At 50.1% G+C, this 13647-nt stretch overlaps 1 protein-coding gene across 1 annotated transcript; it reads right to left on the bottom strand.

Moving 5' to 3' along the window:
* Positions 1–1198: 1198 nt before the first annotated feature.
* On the bottom strand, positions 1199–11044 carry STOML1 (stomatin like 1). The gene is made up of 6 exons (XM_024215147.1): positions 10867–11044; positions 10052–10158; positions 5459–5662; positions 4687–4881; positions 3596–3854; positions 1199–1850 (listed from the first exon to the last, which is right to left on the bottom strand). The coding sequence occupies exons 1-6, from the start codon at positions 11012–11014 to the stop codon at positions 1648–1650; spliced, it is 1116 nt and encodes a 371-aa protein (XP_024070915.1). The 5' UTR covers positions 11015–11044; the 3' UTR covers positions 1199–1647.
* Positions 11045–13647: the final 2603 nt, after the last annotated feature.

Raw genomic sequence — 13647 nt, 5'->3', positions numbered from 1 at the left:
ATTCATAGATTGTAAGCCCAGAAGGGACCATTAGACCTCCTGCATAACACACGCCAGAGAATTCACCTAGGTACACCTGTGCTGATCCCAACAATTTGTGCTTGGCTAAACCACATCTTCCAGGAAGGCTTCTGGGCTTGTTGAGATGGCACTGAGAGCTGCAGAATCCACCACTTCCCTTCGGAAGTTTGCTTAGGCCTGACCCACTGGTACACAACCTCCATCATCAGAGCATTGTGCCAAGTGGATTTTGCTGGGTTCTCAATGTGACCTCTTGGCACTATCATTCTGCGCTCCCCCAGGGCACTCCTGTTTAGCAGGTGTCACACTCTACACCCCAGGGGAGCATCCTATAACCCACATATTAATCATTTTGTATATAATTGTGATATTGCACATAAAGCATGCCATGTAAGGTATCATGGGAAAGGTTACGATCTGCTGAAACCCACTGTTCCATCTAAATATATATATATATCATTGGTGCATATGAAGTTATGAGAATTGTGTTGTATGATTGTCACTAAAATATGCTGTGGGTTTGGGAAGCTCCCAGATACTAGCTCTCCAGAGACAATAACCAGGGGGATAACCAACGCCCAGGCAAGTGTCGAACAACCATCAACAGCCATTGTCTAGCAAGGGAGCTACAATGCAATGACTCACCTGCATAAGGCCATACCAGTGGAATTGCTTAACCTTGTCAGCAATGCCCACCAGACATGCCTGGACTTGTGTTCTCCAAGCACATGGACTAAGGGTATAAAACAGAACACAGGGCAACATGCCTGGCCTTTTCTCCTTCCCCCACCTATGCTGCAAGCAGCAAGGATGCTCAGGAGACTGAAGACTCCAACAGAGGAGACTGGCCAAGGTTTCAAGGGTGAAACCTGTGTACTATGAACTGCAATATCCAGGGGGGTGAGAAAAACTGCTTAATCTAGATAATACCCATTCTAATAGAGTTGAGAGTTTAGACTGCATGCTTATATTTTATTTTATTTTGGTAACTAACTCTGACTTTTTGCTTATCACTTAAAATCTATTTTTTGTAGTCAATAAACTTCTTTTACTGTTTATCTTTACCAGTGAATTTGCTTGAAGTGTTTGGTAAATCTGCTCAGGTTTGCAAAGGCTGGTGTATATCCACTTTCCATTGAAGTGGCAAACCAATTAATAAACTTGCACTGCTCGTCTTGAGCAGTGCAAGATGGTATATTCTTGAATTACAGTGCTAGGAGCTGGGGTGATTCGGCTGGTGCCTTTCTCTGTGATTCATGAGTGGCTCTGGGAGCATTCATGCAATCTATCTGCGTGTGGGGTTCCACATGCAGTTGCGCTGAGTGATCACAGCACCTAGAGGAGTTTGCTACTTGTCATTAGCAAAGCATTGTGAGAGCCCAGGCTGGAGAGTTAAGGGGGTACAGTGGTCCCAGGCTGCACCCCAGGGATCCCATCAAAGAGGGGATTTGTCTTCCTGCTTCCCTGGGCAATGATCAATTCCCCAGAGCATGAAATAAAGAATAGAAGAGCTTGAATCCTCACACCCTTCACAATCAGATGGTTCTCCTGCCAGACTCTTCGCTTCTCCTGCCTTCTCACACATGCACATATGCGTGCGCACACTCACACACACATTCTCTTTCTCTATCTATGTTGTTTCATTGCCTTGAAGAGCTCCTCCAGTTTCAGGGCAACACTCAGGTCGCCCTTGACACGCAACCTCCCACTCATGTAGGCACTCAGAGGATGAAGTTCACCTGAGAAGAAAGACTGCAGGTCATTTTCCGTCATCTCCAGAATCACATCAGGGTTGCGCTCAGCGTCCCCAAGGCCAATCCGCCCACTGCCTGCAGGGCATGGATATATGAGAGAGGGAGAGAGAGAGGGGATCAGTACCAGGGTTTCACATCTAAAACTTTGGGGAAGCCAGAGGCCCTTTGTGTTTGGTTTGTTTAATGAAGTGAATTTAACGCTGGTGAAAGGGGACAGTCCCCTCCCTCCAGCAGTAGGGCAAGCTTCTCCCTACACTGCTCCAGTAGCATCCCAGATGGGAAGGGATGTCCTCCTCCACACCCTCTCTGCTGAGGGCACCAACAAAGGTGCCAGTTAATGTCTAGGATGCTGGTGGGTTACTGAGCAACATGGCTGCCCGTCAGCTAGGAAGTGGAGTTCACCCAGACAATGTGCTTTAGGCCAAGCAGCCATTGGAGGGGATCGTCTTCCTGCCACCTTGGGCTAGAGGTGGACAACAACTAGCAATCCCACACCACAGTCACTGCTCGTTATGGAGATGGGCAGGAGACAAATTTCTGTATGTAAAATTTTCCATCTAAATTTTTTTTTGAAGGAATATTGGGTTTTTGCTCTCCACAGAGAACTGATTTTTTGTTGAACCACCAAGTGCCCAAAAACTGGAATATTTTCAGCTGCAAAACCAAAATACTTCTATTTGGAAATGCTGCTGCGGTGCCTGATAGCAGTTGTAGTTCAGGCGCTTCATGCTCCTATTCTTCCTGTGCCAGCCAGGCTGGATTTCATCTCCCATGATGCATCATTGCCATGCAAGGCATGGTCATGGAACAGTGTGGTATCATGGGAAATGTAAAGCTATGTGCCATCCCTGTGTACCCTTTTGTGGCTGGATGTGACACTGCATGTTAGCTCTATCTTATATTCCCCAGTTGGTATCAAAACATTCCTCATAAAGGATCTGGACAAGTGCAAGCCAAAAAAACAAGCTAATCAGAGTAAATTTGTCTCCTTTAATAAGATCTCACCTCAGACCCTGGCTCACAACTCCTCAGCTCAAAGACCTCACAGCAAGCTGTCAGAACCAGGCACCTCCCACTGGGCCTGAGTACTCTCCAGGCTGATTGATGGGTTCTGCTAGGGCTGCCTGAAAAGAGTCAGCAGGCCTGTTTTTAAGCTCAGCAGCAGGTCGCTAGCTGCTCAATGCTGGGCCCCCAGCTGTGATGGATTGTGCTCCAGCCCATGTCCTCTTCCTGGCTCCTGACTTGGGCTCTGACCCTTTGCCCCCTCAGCCCAGTTCTAACCACTGAGCTGGGCTGTCAGCGCCCAGACCCCTGACACAGTCTCTGAGCCTGGTCAGGTTCATCTTCTGGAGCCTAGGAGGAGATATCACCACCCCTTGCAACCTGGATTGCTTCTAGTCCCATCTCCTGCTCAGCGTCCTGTTTCTGTTTACACAGCAGAGCAGGGAGCCTCCTTGATTATACCCAGGCTGTCCTGGTTGCGAGTTCTGGCTGACCCATGGGGTGCTACACACCTTCGCAGAGAACGAATACTACCAGGAGCTTGTGTTAGAGAAGAAACTGAGGTGCCCCCCCCCGCCAAACTACAGCTCCCAAGTGGCACCATTTCAGAACCAAAATATTTCAATTATTCACTGAAAAGTTGACTTTTTCCAAGGAATTCCCCCAACCCCGCATTTTACAACCAACTCTACTAATGAGTTCAGCTCTGTGTGTGGAGAATAAAGAGCATGCACACGCTTGCACCCACACACAACACAGCTCAAAGTCCTCACCCACCAAAGTGCCTCCCAAACACAGGGAGAATAAATGGCAGTGACCTGCAGTGAGATCTATGAAGTAGGTGCTCCGGGCACCACTCAGAAGTATGATGTTGAACTGGTAGGAAGCTCCAACTGCGCCAACCAAGGACTCAGACAGGAACAGCTCCACAGCTGACAGCAACTCCTCAGGGCTAGGTTTCCTCCTGTTGCTGCTACTGGTGGTGGTGATGGTAGGAGCTGGTGGTTCTGCCTCATTCACTGTCACCACGCTGTCTGCTGGGGACAAAGGTGTAAAGATGGGATCGGGGGCACCAGGCTGATTGGGATGAAGTTAACTGTCAGCCCAAGAGTGGCAGGGATCCACAAGCCACTGTCCAGTAAAGCTCTGATGAGCGGTCAGAAAGGAGTCCCCTAGTCCTTCCTGTCCATCCATCCTCTATCGGCCACATGTATAGCATGCGAACCCCCATCGTATCGGGGTATTATATTAACCTGCTACAACATAAAAACAGAGAAGAGTGGTATTGTGAGTCCTGTTCTAAGAGTTGGATGATCCAGTGGTTAGGGTACTAGTCTGGGACTTAGGAGACCCAGCTTCAATCCCCTGCTCTGCCACAAGTTTCCTGTCTGAGCTTGGGCAAGTCTCTTAACCTGTCTGTGCCTCTGTATACTGGGGATAATAGCACTGCCCAACCTCTGATGGGGGCTGTGCGGCTAAATACAATAGATTGTGAAGTGCCCATATACTATGGCAAGGGTTTGAGAAGTACTGAAATAGACAGTCCTCATTTAATCTCTTCTTCCTGTCCTGTTGACCATGGAAGAGACATTTGGCAACACTCACTGCACAGCAGCCTCAGAGATACCAGTTAAATCCCTCCTCTCACAATGGGAGTTTGCCATGACTCTCAGCTGCTGCTCTACGGTCACTTCTGGCAAAACTTTGCCACAACAGACGTGGTCTGTCCCACTGGGGTCTGAGAGCCAGATTCATCCACTGATGCCTATAGACATCCTGGCTGTTTAAAAGCCAAGCAAGGACTTCTTGTTTTGTCCTCCTGAGGATAAAAGCAGAGCACGTAGCAGGCATGGGAGAGGGAGGTGCAGCCAGGCTGGTTACCTGTCTCATGACTAGCTGCTGCTGCCACCGCCATGCTGTTGCTAAAGAAGTGAGCAGCCAGCTGCTGAATGGTGCTATCTAGTCCTTCAAACCCAGGGATCGGGGGTGTCATGGTTAGATGTCCGGACAGACTCTCTTGGGAGGGTTGCAGCACTGCCTCCAAAATCAGCTCAACCCGATCCACTTCCAGGCCCCAAGACTTGGTCATGTCATTGATTTCAAGCTAAAAGACAAGCAGCAAAGCAAGAAGCAAAAACATCCCAGTCAGATCTGGGTAAGTGCAAAGCAACAGACTATAATGGAGCATGGAAAGAATCCCTTCCACTCTGAGCTCTGGCTGAGCAGGCTGCATGGAACAAGAGAGGCCCCCAGAGCATGCTCCATTCCCTCCTTGTAGTCCTGAGGTGTCCTCTGTGTATCCGCCTTATCCCCTTTACACCTGGTAGCCCTTCGCTTGATTCCCCCTGAGGCATTCTGCCTGCCTCTCTCCTGTGCACTTGTAATGACCCCAGACTGCCCCATAGGGGCTGCATCTCCACCCTATCCTGCATCCTGCACACCCCAGCACACCTCTGGCTCTGAGACACAGTGAAACCTTGAGAATCCACATAGTCCCTTGGGGGTAGACTCAGAGTGCAGCAGCTATAGTTTCCCTCCTTGGTCATTATTTCCGTGTGTTACATAGCTAGAGAATTAGGGATTCAGGTCCTGCAGCTGGTGAGGCACAGACTGCAATGGGGTGCTTCACTTCCCATGTCACAGCACAGGAGCAGGGCCCAAGGTCATAAGCAAACCCTCACCAGGAGCTGGTCCCCAATCCACAGCTTTTCCGTCTGGATCTCCCTCAGGTTCTTCTTCAGCAGGGTCTTGGTCATGGCGTTTTGGGCCATCATTCGGGTGGCTGCATTCAGATCCTTCACCATCATGACAGACAGCACTGGATCCCACACCCGGAACTGGATATCAGCCCCCATGGAGATCACAGCTCCATCCTTGGAGGTCAGCTGTGAACAGCAGCATTAACAAAGAGGGCCTGATTCAATAGAAGTTAGGTGCCCACATACCTTGGAAGATCTGGACTGCTATCCCCCAAACTCTGATTCCTGACCAGTGGGGCTTCCCCGATTCATTTAAACAGGCAAAACAAAATATAGGAAAACCTCACAAACCAACCTCCACAAATGTCAAACCAAATCTTATTTATAGAGTTATAAAAACCCAAATGAGTTAACTCCTTCTCCTTCATTTCATGCATCATGGCTAGGGCCCTACCAAATTCACGGCCATGAAAAATGCATCACAGACCATGAAATCTGGTCTCCCCCGTGAAATCTGGTCTTTTGTGTGCTTTTATCCTATACTATACAGATTTCACGGGGGAGACCAGTGTTTCTCAAATTGAGGGGTCCTGACACAAAAGGGAGTTGCAGGGAGGTTACAAGGTTATTTTACGGGGGTCACAGTATTACCACTCTTACTTCTGTGCTGCCTTCAGAGCTGGGTGGCTGGAGAGCTGCAGCTGTTGGCCAAGTACCCAGCTCTGAAGGCAGCAGCGCAGAAGTAAAGGTGGCAATACCATACTGTGCCATTCTTACTTCTGTGCTGCTGCTGGTGATGGCTCTGCCTTCAGAGCTGGGCTTCCGGCCAGCAGCCACCGCTCTACAGCTGCCCAGCTCTGAAGGCAGCACCACTGCCAGAAGTAGCATAGAAATAAGGGTAGCAGTACTGCAACCCCCCCCCTACAATAACCTTGTGACACCACCACACCACCCCCCGAACTCCTTTTTTGGGTCAGGACCCCTACAATTACAACACCGAGAAATTTCAGATTTAAATAGCTGAAATCATGAAATTTATGATTTTTTAAATCCTATGGCCATGAAATTGACCAGAATGGACCGTGAATTTGGTAGGGCCTTACTGATGGCACTTCTTGGTCCTTCTGGAACCAGATGCCAATGTAACCAAGAGACTGTGCTAAGGGCTCCTCTTGTGTAGTTTCCACCCCAAGCAGACACCAGAAGTACTCAAGATTTCACCAGGCAACCTGTCAGCGTGAGCCTTCTGGCTGAATTTTGCTGCCTTGGGTGAGTATCTGAATCAACTTTAAGGTACTTGTCCAGACCCGAACGCTACGCCCTCACAGGGTCACCCAGCACCAATGGGGGTGGGGGGGTCGGGGACAAGTTCTACCTCCTCCCTCACCCTGTGTCTGTCTTGTCTATCTAGATTGTAAGATCACAGATGCAGGGGCCATCTGGTACTCTGTGGCTGTCCACTTCTTGCACAATGGGGCCCCATTCTTGGCTGGCCCTTAGACATTGTCATAAATAACATGATTATTATTATCGATGTAAGCAGGGTCTCAATGAATTCTTCCCTGACAGCTAGCTGGGAGGGGGAGAGCCTTTAGGTGTGTTCATGTAAATACAGTTTGCGCCTGCTCTGCTTAGATATCAAGCAGATAGAGTGGTGTGTTGCTCAAAGTAATCAACTTTGGCTGGTGTTGGGTTACAAATCATTTTAGTACTGAATGCAGGGGCAGTGAAATGCTGTTACCAATGTTGTCATTATTGTATGAATAAAAGGGAACAGAACTTCGCTTAACCTGTCCCAAATGAGGGGGTCACCCACAGCTGAAAGGACCTTGTTTAGCCAGGGGCTCGAATGCCAGAGCCCTGTGACAGTAAGAGGGGTGGGGACAGGTGTCCCAGCCAAGAGATGTGGACCCTCCCTAGGGGTCCTCCCCAGACTGGTTTAACCTGTTCCTCCGCACTGTTAAAAGAAAGCGCTAAATAGGCTTCATTAGGAGCCTCTTTATTATTTAAAAGGCTCGATCAGAGCTGATATCAGTTGGGGTGGGACTGTGTTCTGCACAGAGTTGAAAATTACTAAGAGACTGGTGTGCAGAGGTCACAGCAGAGAGGCAAGTGACAGCAGAAGGTGACTGACAGTCGGCTGGCGAGGCAGTGAGCAGAACAAGCGGCTGGCGAGGCAGTGAGAACAAGCGGCTGGCGGGACGGCCAGTGGAGAGGAACCACGGCCGATGGGGCGGCCAGCAAGGTGCCTTCTTCCCCAGATGGGAGGTGAACTCACACAGATGCACCTCTGAACCCTGGGTCTTCTCTGACCAAGGACAACCACTGTGAGTGGGGTATGGTGAGGGAGCAGAGAGGGGCACAGAAAAGGAACTTTTGGTTGTAGAACTCAAGAACATGAGGCGGAAAGCACTGCCCCACGCACGCTGGGATGGGTGTCCTGCTCACAGTTTTATGATTATGAATCCCGCTTGTGGCATTTTATCTAATTAATATTCGGTGACTTCCCTCCTTTCATTAACACTCAAACTCTGTGCTTGCGAGTGGGGAACTATTGCCTCTCAGGTGCGTAATTTTCCCAGGTTATGGGGCGGGGCTCGAGCCAGTTCTGTGTTGCATCGATGGAAAGGAACTCCTAGATATTGAACCCAGCCCTGGTTGCTGCTGGCTCCACGTGGAAGAAGGGTTACATTAACAACATCATCTCAATTTCAGATCACACGGATTTGCAACTAATATTTTTTGTCGATGAGACATTCGTCAACATTTGTCTTTTGTCCATGGCTCAATCCCAACCCCCCATTTCATTTTGAGTTGGAATAAACACCAACCTGGCCCAAACCATCAAGGTTGGGCTGGTCTAAATCACAGCCAAGTTCTACAAGAGTAGTGATTGTGGGTGCCTACCTGGAGATACCTGAAAAGGACCTGATTTTCACAGGTGGATGGTCAGCACTTTTGGAAAAGCAGGTGTCACTTACCTTGGACACCCACAAATTCAGGCACCCAGAACCACTGGTTGCTTTTGAAAATCTTGGCTCAGCATGCCCCCTGGAAGGCTGTGCGGAAGGAAAACCTGGCCTGCCATCTCATGATATTTGGCCTCAGTTCATCTAAAAGGTTTGTGAATCTGTACTACAATTTTACAACTGGAATGAAAGCCCAAAGCATGCAAGATTCAACATGTGGCTTTCACTAGGAAAGTTTGCAAAGGTCTATACCCTGATCTCTTCAAGAGGGTTGCAATGGATGACCAGGCTCATTGGAGAAGCTGCCCCATAACATAGCAAATCCTCCACCTTAGAAATGGATGTAGCTCACCTTACGCGGTGGCACATTAAAGGATCTTGTCCTCAAGTCTACTAGTTGCTAGTGATCTATGAACGGCAACAGCAGGACCATGCCTGGCCCCTGGGGGGCTCGGATCCGGCTCAAGCGGAATACAGTCATTCGCTCGTAGGCAGGGACTATCTGGAAAGGAAACATTTAAACCAAATAGGCAGGAGGAAAAATACACATTGGGCAGTTTAAGAAAAGTCATTTCTCTGTCCCTACAATGCCCGGGCTTAATGCACGGTGCTCCCTCTAGTGGTTGGCTCTGGCAAACATAAGAGCCCCACGATATAGCTAATGGAGCTCATCCTTTTGCACCAACAGTAAGGGTTTGTGCTTCTGGTGTGGAGCTCATGGGTTCAATCCCCAAGGACAACCATGGGCTCTGCTGCATCTGGCCATGATTCATTACATTCGAATCAACTGGGAGAAAATGAAAAACTACTGAGATCTCTAAAAGTCATTTGGCCCCTCCTGCGAGGTATACCCTTCTCTGACAGGTGACCCCAGATGTTTGCTTGACCCCAGATGTAAACTCAGTACTCGGTAAGCTGAGCAGAATCCCATGGCCAGATGATACACACTACAGGCAAGCTGAGCTCCTCCAACTCCCACTGGAGTCAACAGGAGTCAAGGGTATGCAGCACCTCTCAAGACCAGGGGATCCCCAATTTTGAGATGCCACAGGCTGCACTGACAACTTGCCTGTAGCCTGCAGCTGCATTTACCTTGAATATACATTTACACAAATTTTAATAGTAGAAAATAAAGACTCTCCACCCTTCCAGTCCCCCAGGAGAGCCTCTTGCATTCACACCTGGAGCATTGCCAGGCTTCATTCATGATGATTACAAAGCCCTTTCTGCTTCTCAGGGGAAAGGTGCCCTAGAAATGCAGAGAGAGCACTGTGTGCACCAGTGTCAGCCTTTGCGCTACAGGAACTCCTGATGTTAGACTCGCTATGGACTAGCTGGTGGGTTGGCTCTAGTCTGGAGAGCTGGGTCTTATCGGCAGTGCAAAGGGGTTGGCCTGAGGTGGAGAGAATGCTGCCGCTCCCATCAGTTGGCTTTTATGCCATAGGTGCCCACTGGAAAGGCTGCAGCAGTACACAATGCAGTGAGCATGCAGCTGCTTAAGGACACTCCAAGCAGTGAAAAGGGCATCGTTGCCTTTCCTCAGACTCTCCCCCTCCCACCACCATCTGGATTTAGGGGGAAGGACCAGGCATTATTTCCCACTTACTTTCAAGACAAACCATCCGGAGACGGGGAAGGTGATGACCATCAGCAGGAAGGCCAAAGACGTGACAATCCCATGGCAAATCCATGACAGCCAGCCCTGGGAGGAACCTGTAGGAGAGAAAGAGAGGGGCAGGGAATGAATTTGGAGAGAGCAGCAGCTCCCGGTCCCTCAGCATCGCCCACAGCTTGGTCTCAGGCTCATGGCCTTTCCCTTGTTTCAAGACACACCTGCAGCAAACCACAGAAACCAATGCTGGGATCTCGTAGGCAACTCATGGATCCACCCAATGACCGTGGTCACAGAGCTCTGCCCCGGTGTCCTTCAGCAGCATTGTTCTTGAGGGGAATGCCATAAGCTGGAAACCGCCCCAGAGACAGAAGGGGCTGCCTCAGCTTCAGTCTGCTCTGTTACACCAGCCTCAATCCACTGAAGTCAGTGCAGCGACTCCAGATTGACACCAGCACAACACAGAGCAGCATCTGGCCTGGGGTCTCTTGCTCATGATCAGTGAACATCCATACGCCTAACAGCATTCACTGAGGGCCACAGGAAATGATCCCCAGACTGGACTCCCCCAGCCTGCCTCCTTCTTGGACTCTTCCAACCCTTGAATCCCCAAATGAAACACCCATAGGGCCTTATTCTGCTCAGCCCAGTGCAAGTCAGGAGTAACGCCAGCGCAGTCATGGAGCTGCACCCTGCGTAAGGCTGGCGTGAGGGAGAGGCCAGTGTTTGCAGGGGCTATAACCACCAAGGTGACTGATGATGCTTGGGCCAGCAGAGAAGGAAACCTTGCTTCCCTGTCCTGTACTCACCTTTCATTTGCGGGACCTGGTCCCATGGGTCTTGCATGTGCCCAAAGCAAAATAAGCTCTTCTGAGATCCATAGACTCCAATGCTGGACTGCTGGAAACGGTCAAAGTCCCCCAGTGGAAGAGCTTGATATCCAGACCAGCTGAACATGGTCCAGTTTACCTCCTAAGCCTTTCAATAATCTCTCTACCCCTTCCCCCTGCACATCCTGCTGGTAAGCTGGCTGGTGGGAGTCCCCAGGGCAGCATTCAGTTCCTAGTTCCTCAGTCTGAACAAATGATTAGCTCACTCCCCACGAACATCAATATCCAATTAGCTCAAAGAACGGCCATACAGTCCTGCTTGATTCTTTGAATCTTGCAAGTGGGTGCCGTTCTTACCTGCAGGTTAATGTAAAAATCCCTGCACACCCAAGCTGTTTAGGAGCAGGGGAAAAAAGATACCAAGAATGATTCAAGATGCTGCATAAAAAAGAATCAAGTCTTTACAAGTGTAACCCTTCTGCCCATCTAGTTGGCAGCAACAAGGGCCGGGTTCTGTATCTAGGGGTTCCGTTTCAATAACACAATGCAAAACCGGCTCGAGCCCCCACCCAGTGACCTGGGACAATTACATACCACCCCCCTGGGTACCTCTAAGAGGCAATACTTCCCCTCTCGCAAGCACGGAGTCTGAGTGTAGCAGAAAATGTTTAATAACATGAGGTAAACGACATCAGCATAAAATTGGAAAAACACCACAAACAGTATTCATAACACAAACCATGAGCAAAACCCACCCCAGCAAATTGGGCTGTGTCCTTTCCCTTTGGTTCTTGAATCCAGCGACCCAAAAATCACCCAGAGTCCCCAAAGTCCAACACCCCCAAAGTCTCTTGGGTCCAGCAACCACGCAAAGTCCCAAAAGTCCAACAACCCCCAAAGTCTCTGTCCCTGGTCAGTGCAGCCCCAGAGTAAAAGGGGGGGGCACGCAGGGTGTCAAGGGGCACCTTACGTGATCCGAGGCTGGCCAGCCGTCTGTTTCTCCATGGGGGTTCCGCTGCAGCCTTTACCACGAGCCAGTCCACTTTCCTGCGATCCCATGAACTGCTCCGCTCTACAAGCTGCTCCGCTCCACTCCGCTCACCGACCTGTGAGCCGTTCCAGCCGTCCCCGCAAACAGCTCCGCTCGCCATTCCTTGGGCCACTCCAACCAGCCCCGCAAGGCTCCACGCCGCTCGCTGCTCCTCCAGTCATCCCCACAAATTGCTCCGCCAGCTGCTGAGCAATATAGCTTCAGGCTCCCCCACTAGTTAATACAGCACTCAGCAATCTCAGCTCTTAATGACATCAGCTCTTTTGTGATTTCAGCTCATAGTATAATAGGGGAGCGCCAGTGCTGGTGCACCATTGGCCCAAAGTGAATTCAGCTCAGCAGTCTGTAACTAGACTCCTAAGGGAGTCAAAGTTAGCTCTGACATTCAACAGTGGAGAGAGGAGGCAGTGCAATTGGTGTTTCAAACCCTTGGAGGGGGCCCATACCATCAGGTACAAATACCTGACCCCATCCTCTCTCAAATCACTGGGTTTTGTAACCCATGCCCCTTGTCAAGCAAGTGCTACTTAGGTAATGGTGAAGGACTCACTCAGTCCTTCTGTCATACAACAGTTCCACTGGCCTTGATTCACAGAATCAGGGTAACAAAACTTTATTCTTCCTGCCCCAATAATAGAGAAACTGGGGTTCCCACACCAGCCAAAGTAACCACTTTCAGTTGCTGTGTTTCATGCCAGGCGAGTGGGTGTGCCTATGCAAACAAGATCAGCCCCTGGAGTTCTTTTCCACACTTGCCATAATTCACCACCAGATGTCAGGGTAGAGCTCATCCTGACTCTGCTTACACAAGCGACTCTGAATCTGAGAAATCCAGTCACGCGATGGCTCCTTCAGGGGGCCTTTGCAGGCCAGAGGGGTAACAGAATATAGTCCTTGCTTGCTTGCTTTCTACACTCAAACACAGCTTTTGTAGCTAGCCAGCAGGGCTTTTGGGTGATTTCAAAGCCCCATCAGCATCATAAATAAAGACAAAACACCTGACAGTCAAATGCCAAACAGCAACACCATAGCTTTTCAATACCAGGCCAAGGGCAATTCTTAAGCCTTAGATCAGAAATCATTGCTAATCCGAGGTGAGCCATCACAGAGCAACATTAAGGGCTCGCTCCCCACCACCCTGATCCAATCCCTTCCCCTGGAGAGAATCCTTCCCAGGCTGGAGCAGGGGGTGTCTCCATCTGCTTTGTGTCTCCTCTGCAACGCCAGCTGATCCCTTTGTAGCCCTTGCCAGTGGATCTGGTCTGTCTCCTTCCAGGCAGGGATGCTGGCGCAGTAGCACTTCCTGGTTTTCTATGTCATGTGGGCACTGAGAACAGTACTGGCTGCAGAGCAGGGGAGGAGGAAGGTTTTCTTCCTAAGGAGATTTGCTTCATCAGCTGCAGAACAGCTTCATCTGCCATGGGGCGGCCTCCCTTCGACCTTCCCAGAGGCAGCAGCAGGATAGAATCTCTCCAGGAGCTCATCTCTCGCTGTGCTGCGGGGACCCCTTCTGAAGGCTGGCACTGACCAGCAAGGATGGGGATTGGGGGGGAAAGTCCTTGGGAGGGAGATTTCCCTTTGGGGCGATCATTGTCAACAAATCTAATGAGAGAGGAGGGGATCCCCAAGGGCAGCCCCTGGGGTGTGGGGTGAGTAGCATCCACTAGGAGCCCAGCACAGGGGATTTAGGCTGTGGGTGGGGAAGGTTT

This window comes from Terrapene carolina, unplaced genomic scaffold (assembly GCF_002925995.2).
Source record: "Terrapene carolina triunguis isolate 2854851 unplaced genomic scaffold, T_m_triunguis-2.0 Scaffold67, whole genome shotgun sequence".
Taxonomy (NCBI): domain Eukaryota; kingdom Metazoa; phylum Chordata; order Testudines; family Emydidae; genus Terrapene; species Terrapene triunguis.
The sequence above is the reverse complement of the archived record's forward strand: the minus strand, read 5'-3'. Positions and strand labels throughout refer to the sequence as shown.

Excerpts from the sequence above, each read along its gene's own strand:
- STOML1 (XM_024215147.1), bottom strand. The coding sequence starts at position 11,014 with ATGTTCAGCTGGTCTGGATATCAAGCTCTTCCACTGGGGGACTTTGAC. Across the intron at positions 10,159-10,866 it reads CCAGGTCCCGCAAATGAAAG|GTTCCTCCCAGGGCTGGCTG; the intron begins GTGAGTACAGGA and ends TCTCTCCTACAG. Across the intron at positions 1,851-3,595 it reads CTTCATAGATCTCACTGCAG|GCAGTGGGCGGATTGGCCTT; the intron begins GTCACTGCCATT and ends CATGCCCTGCAG.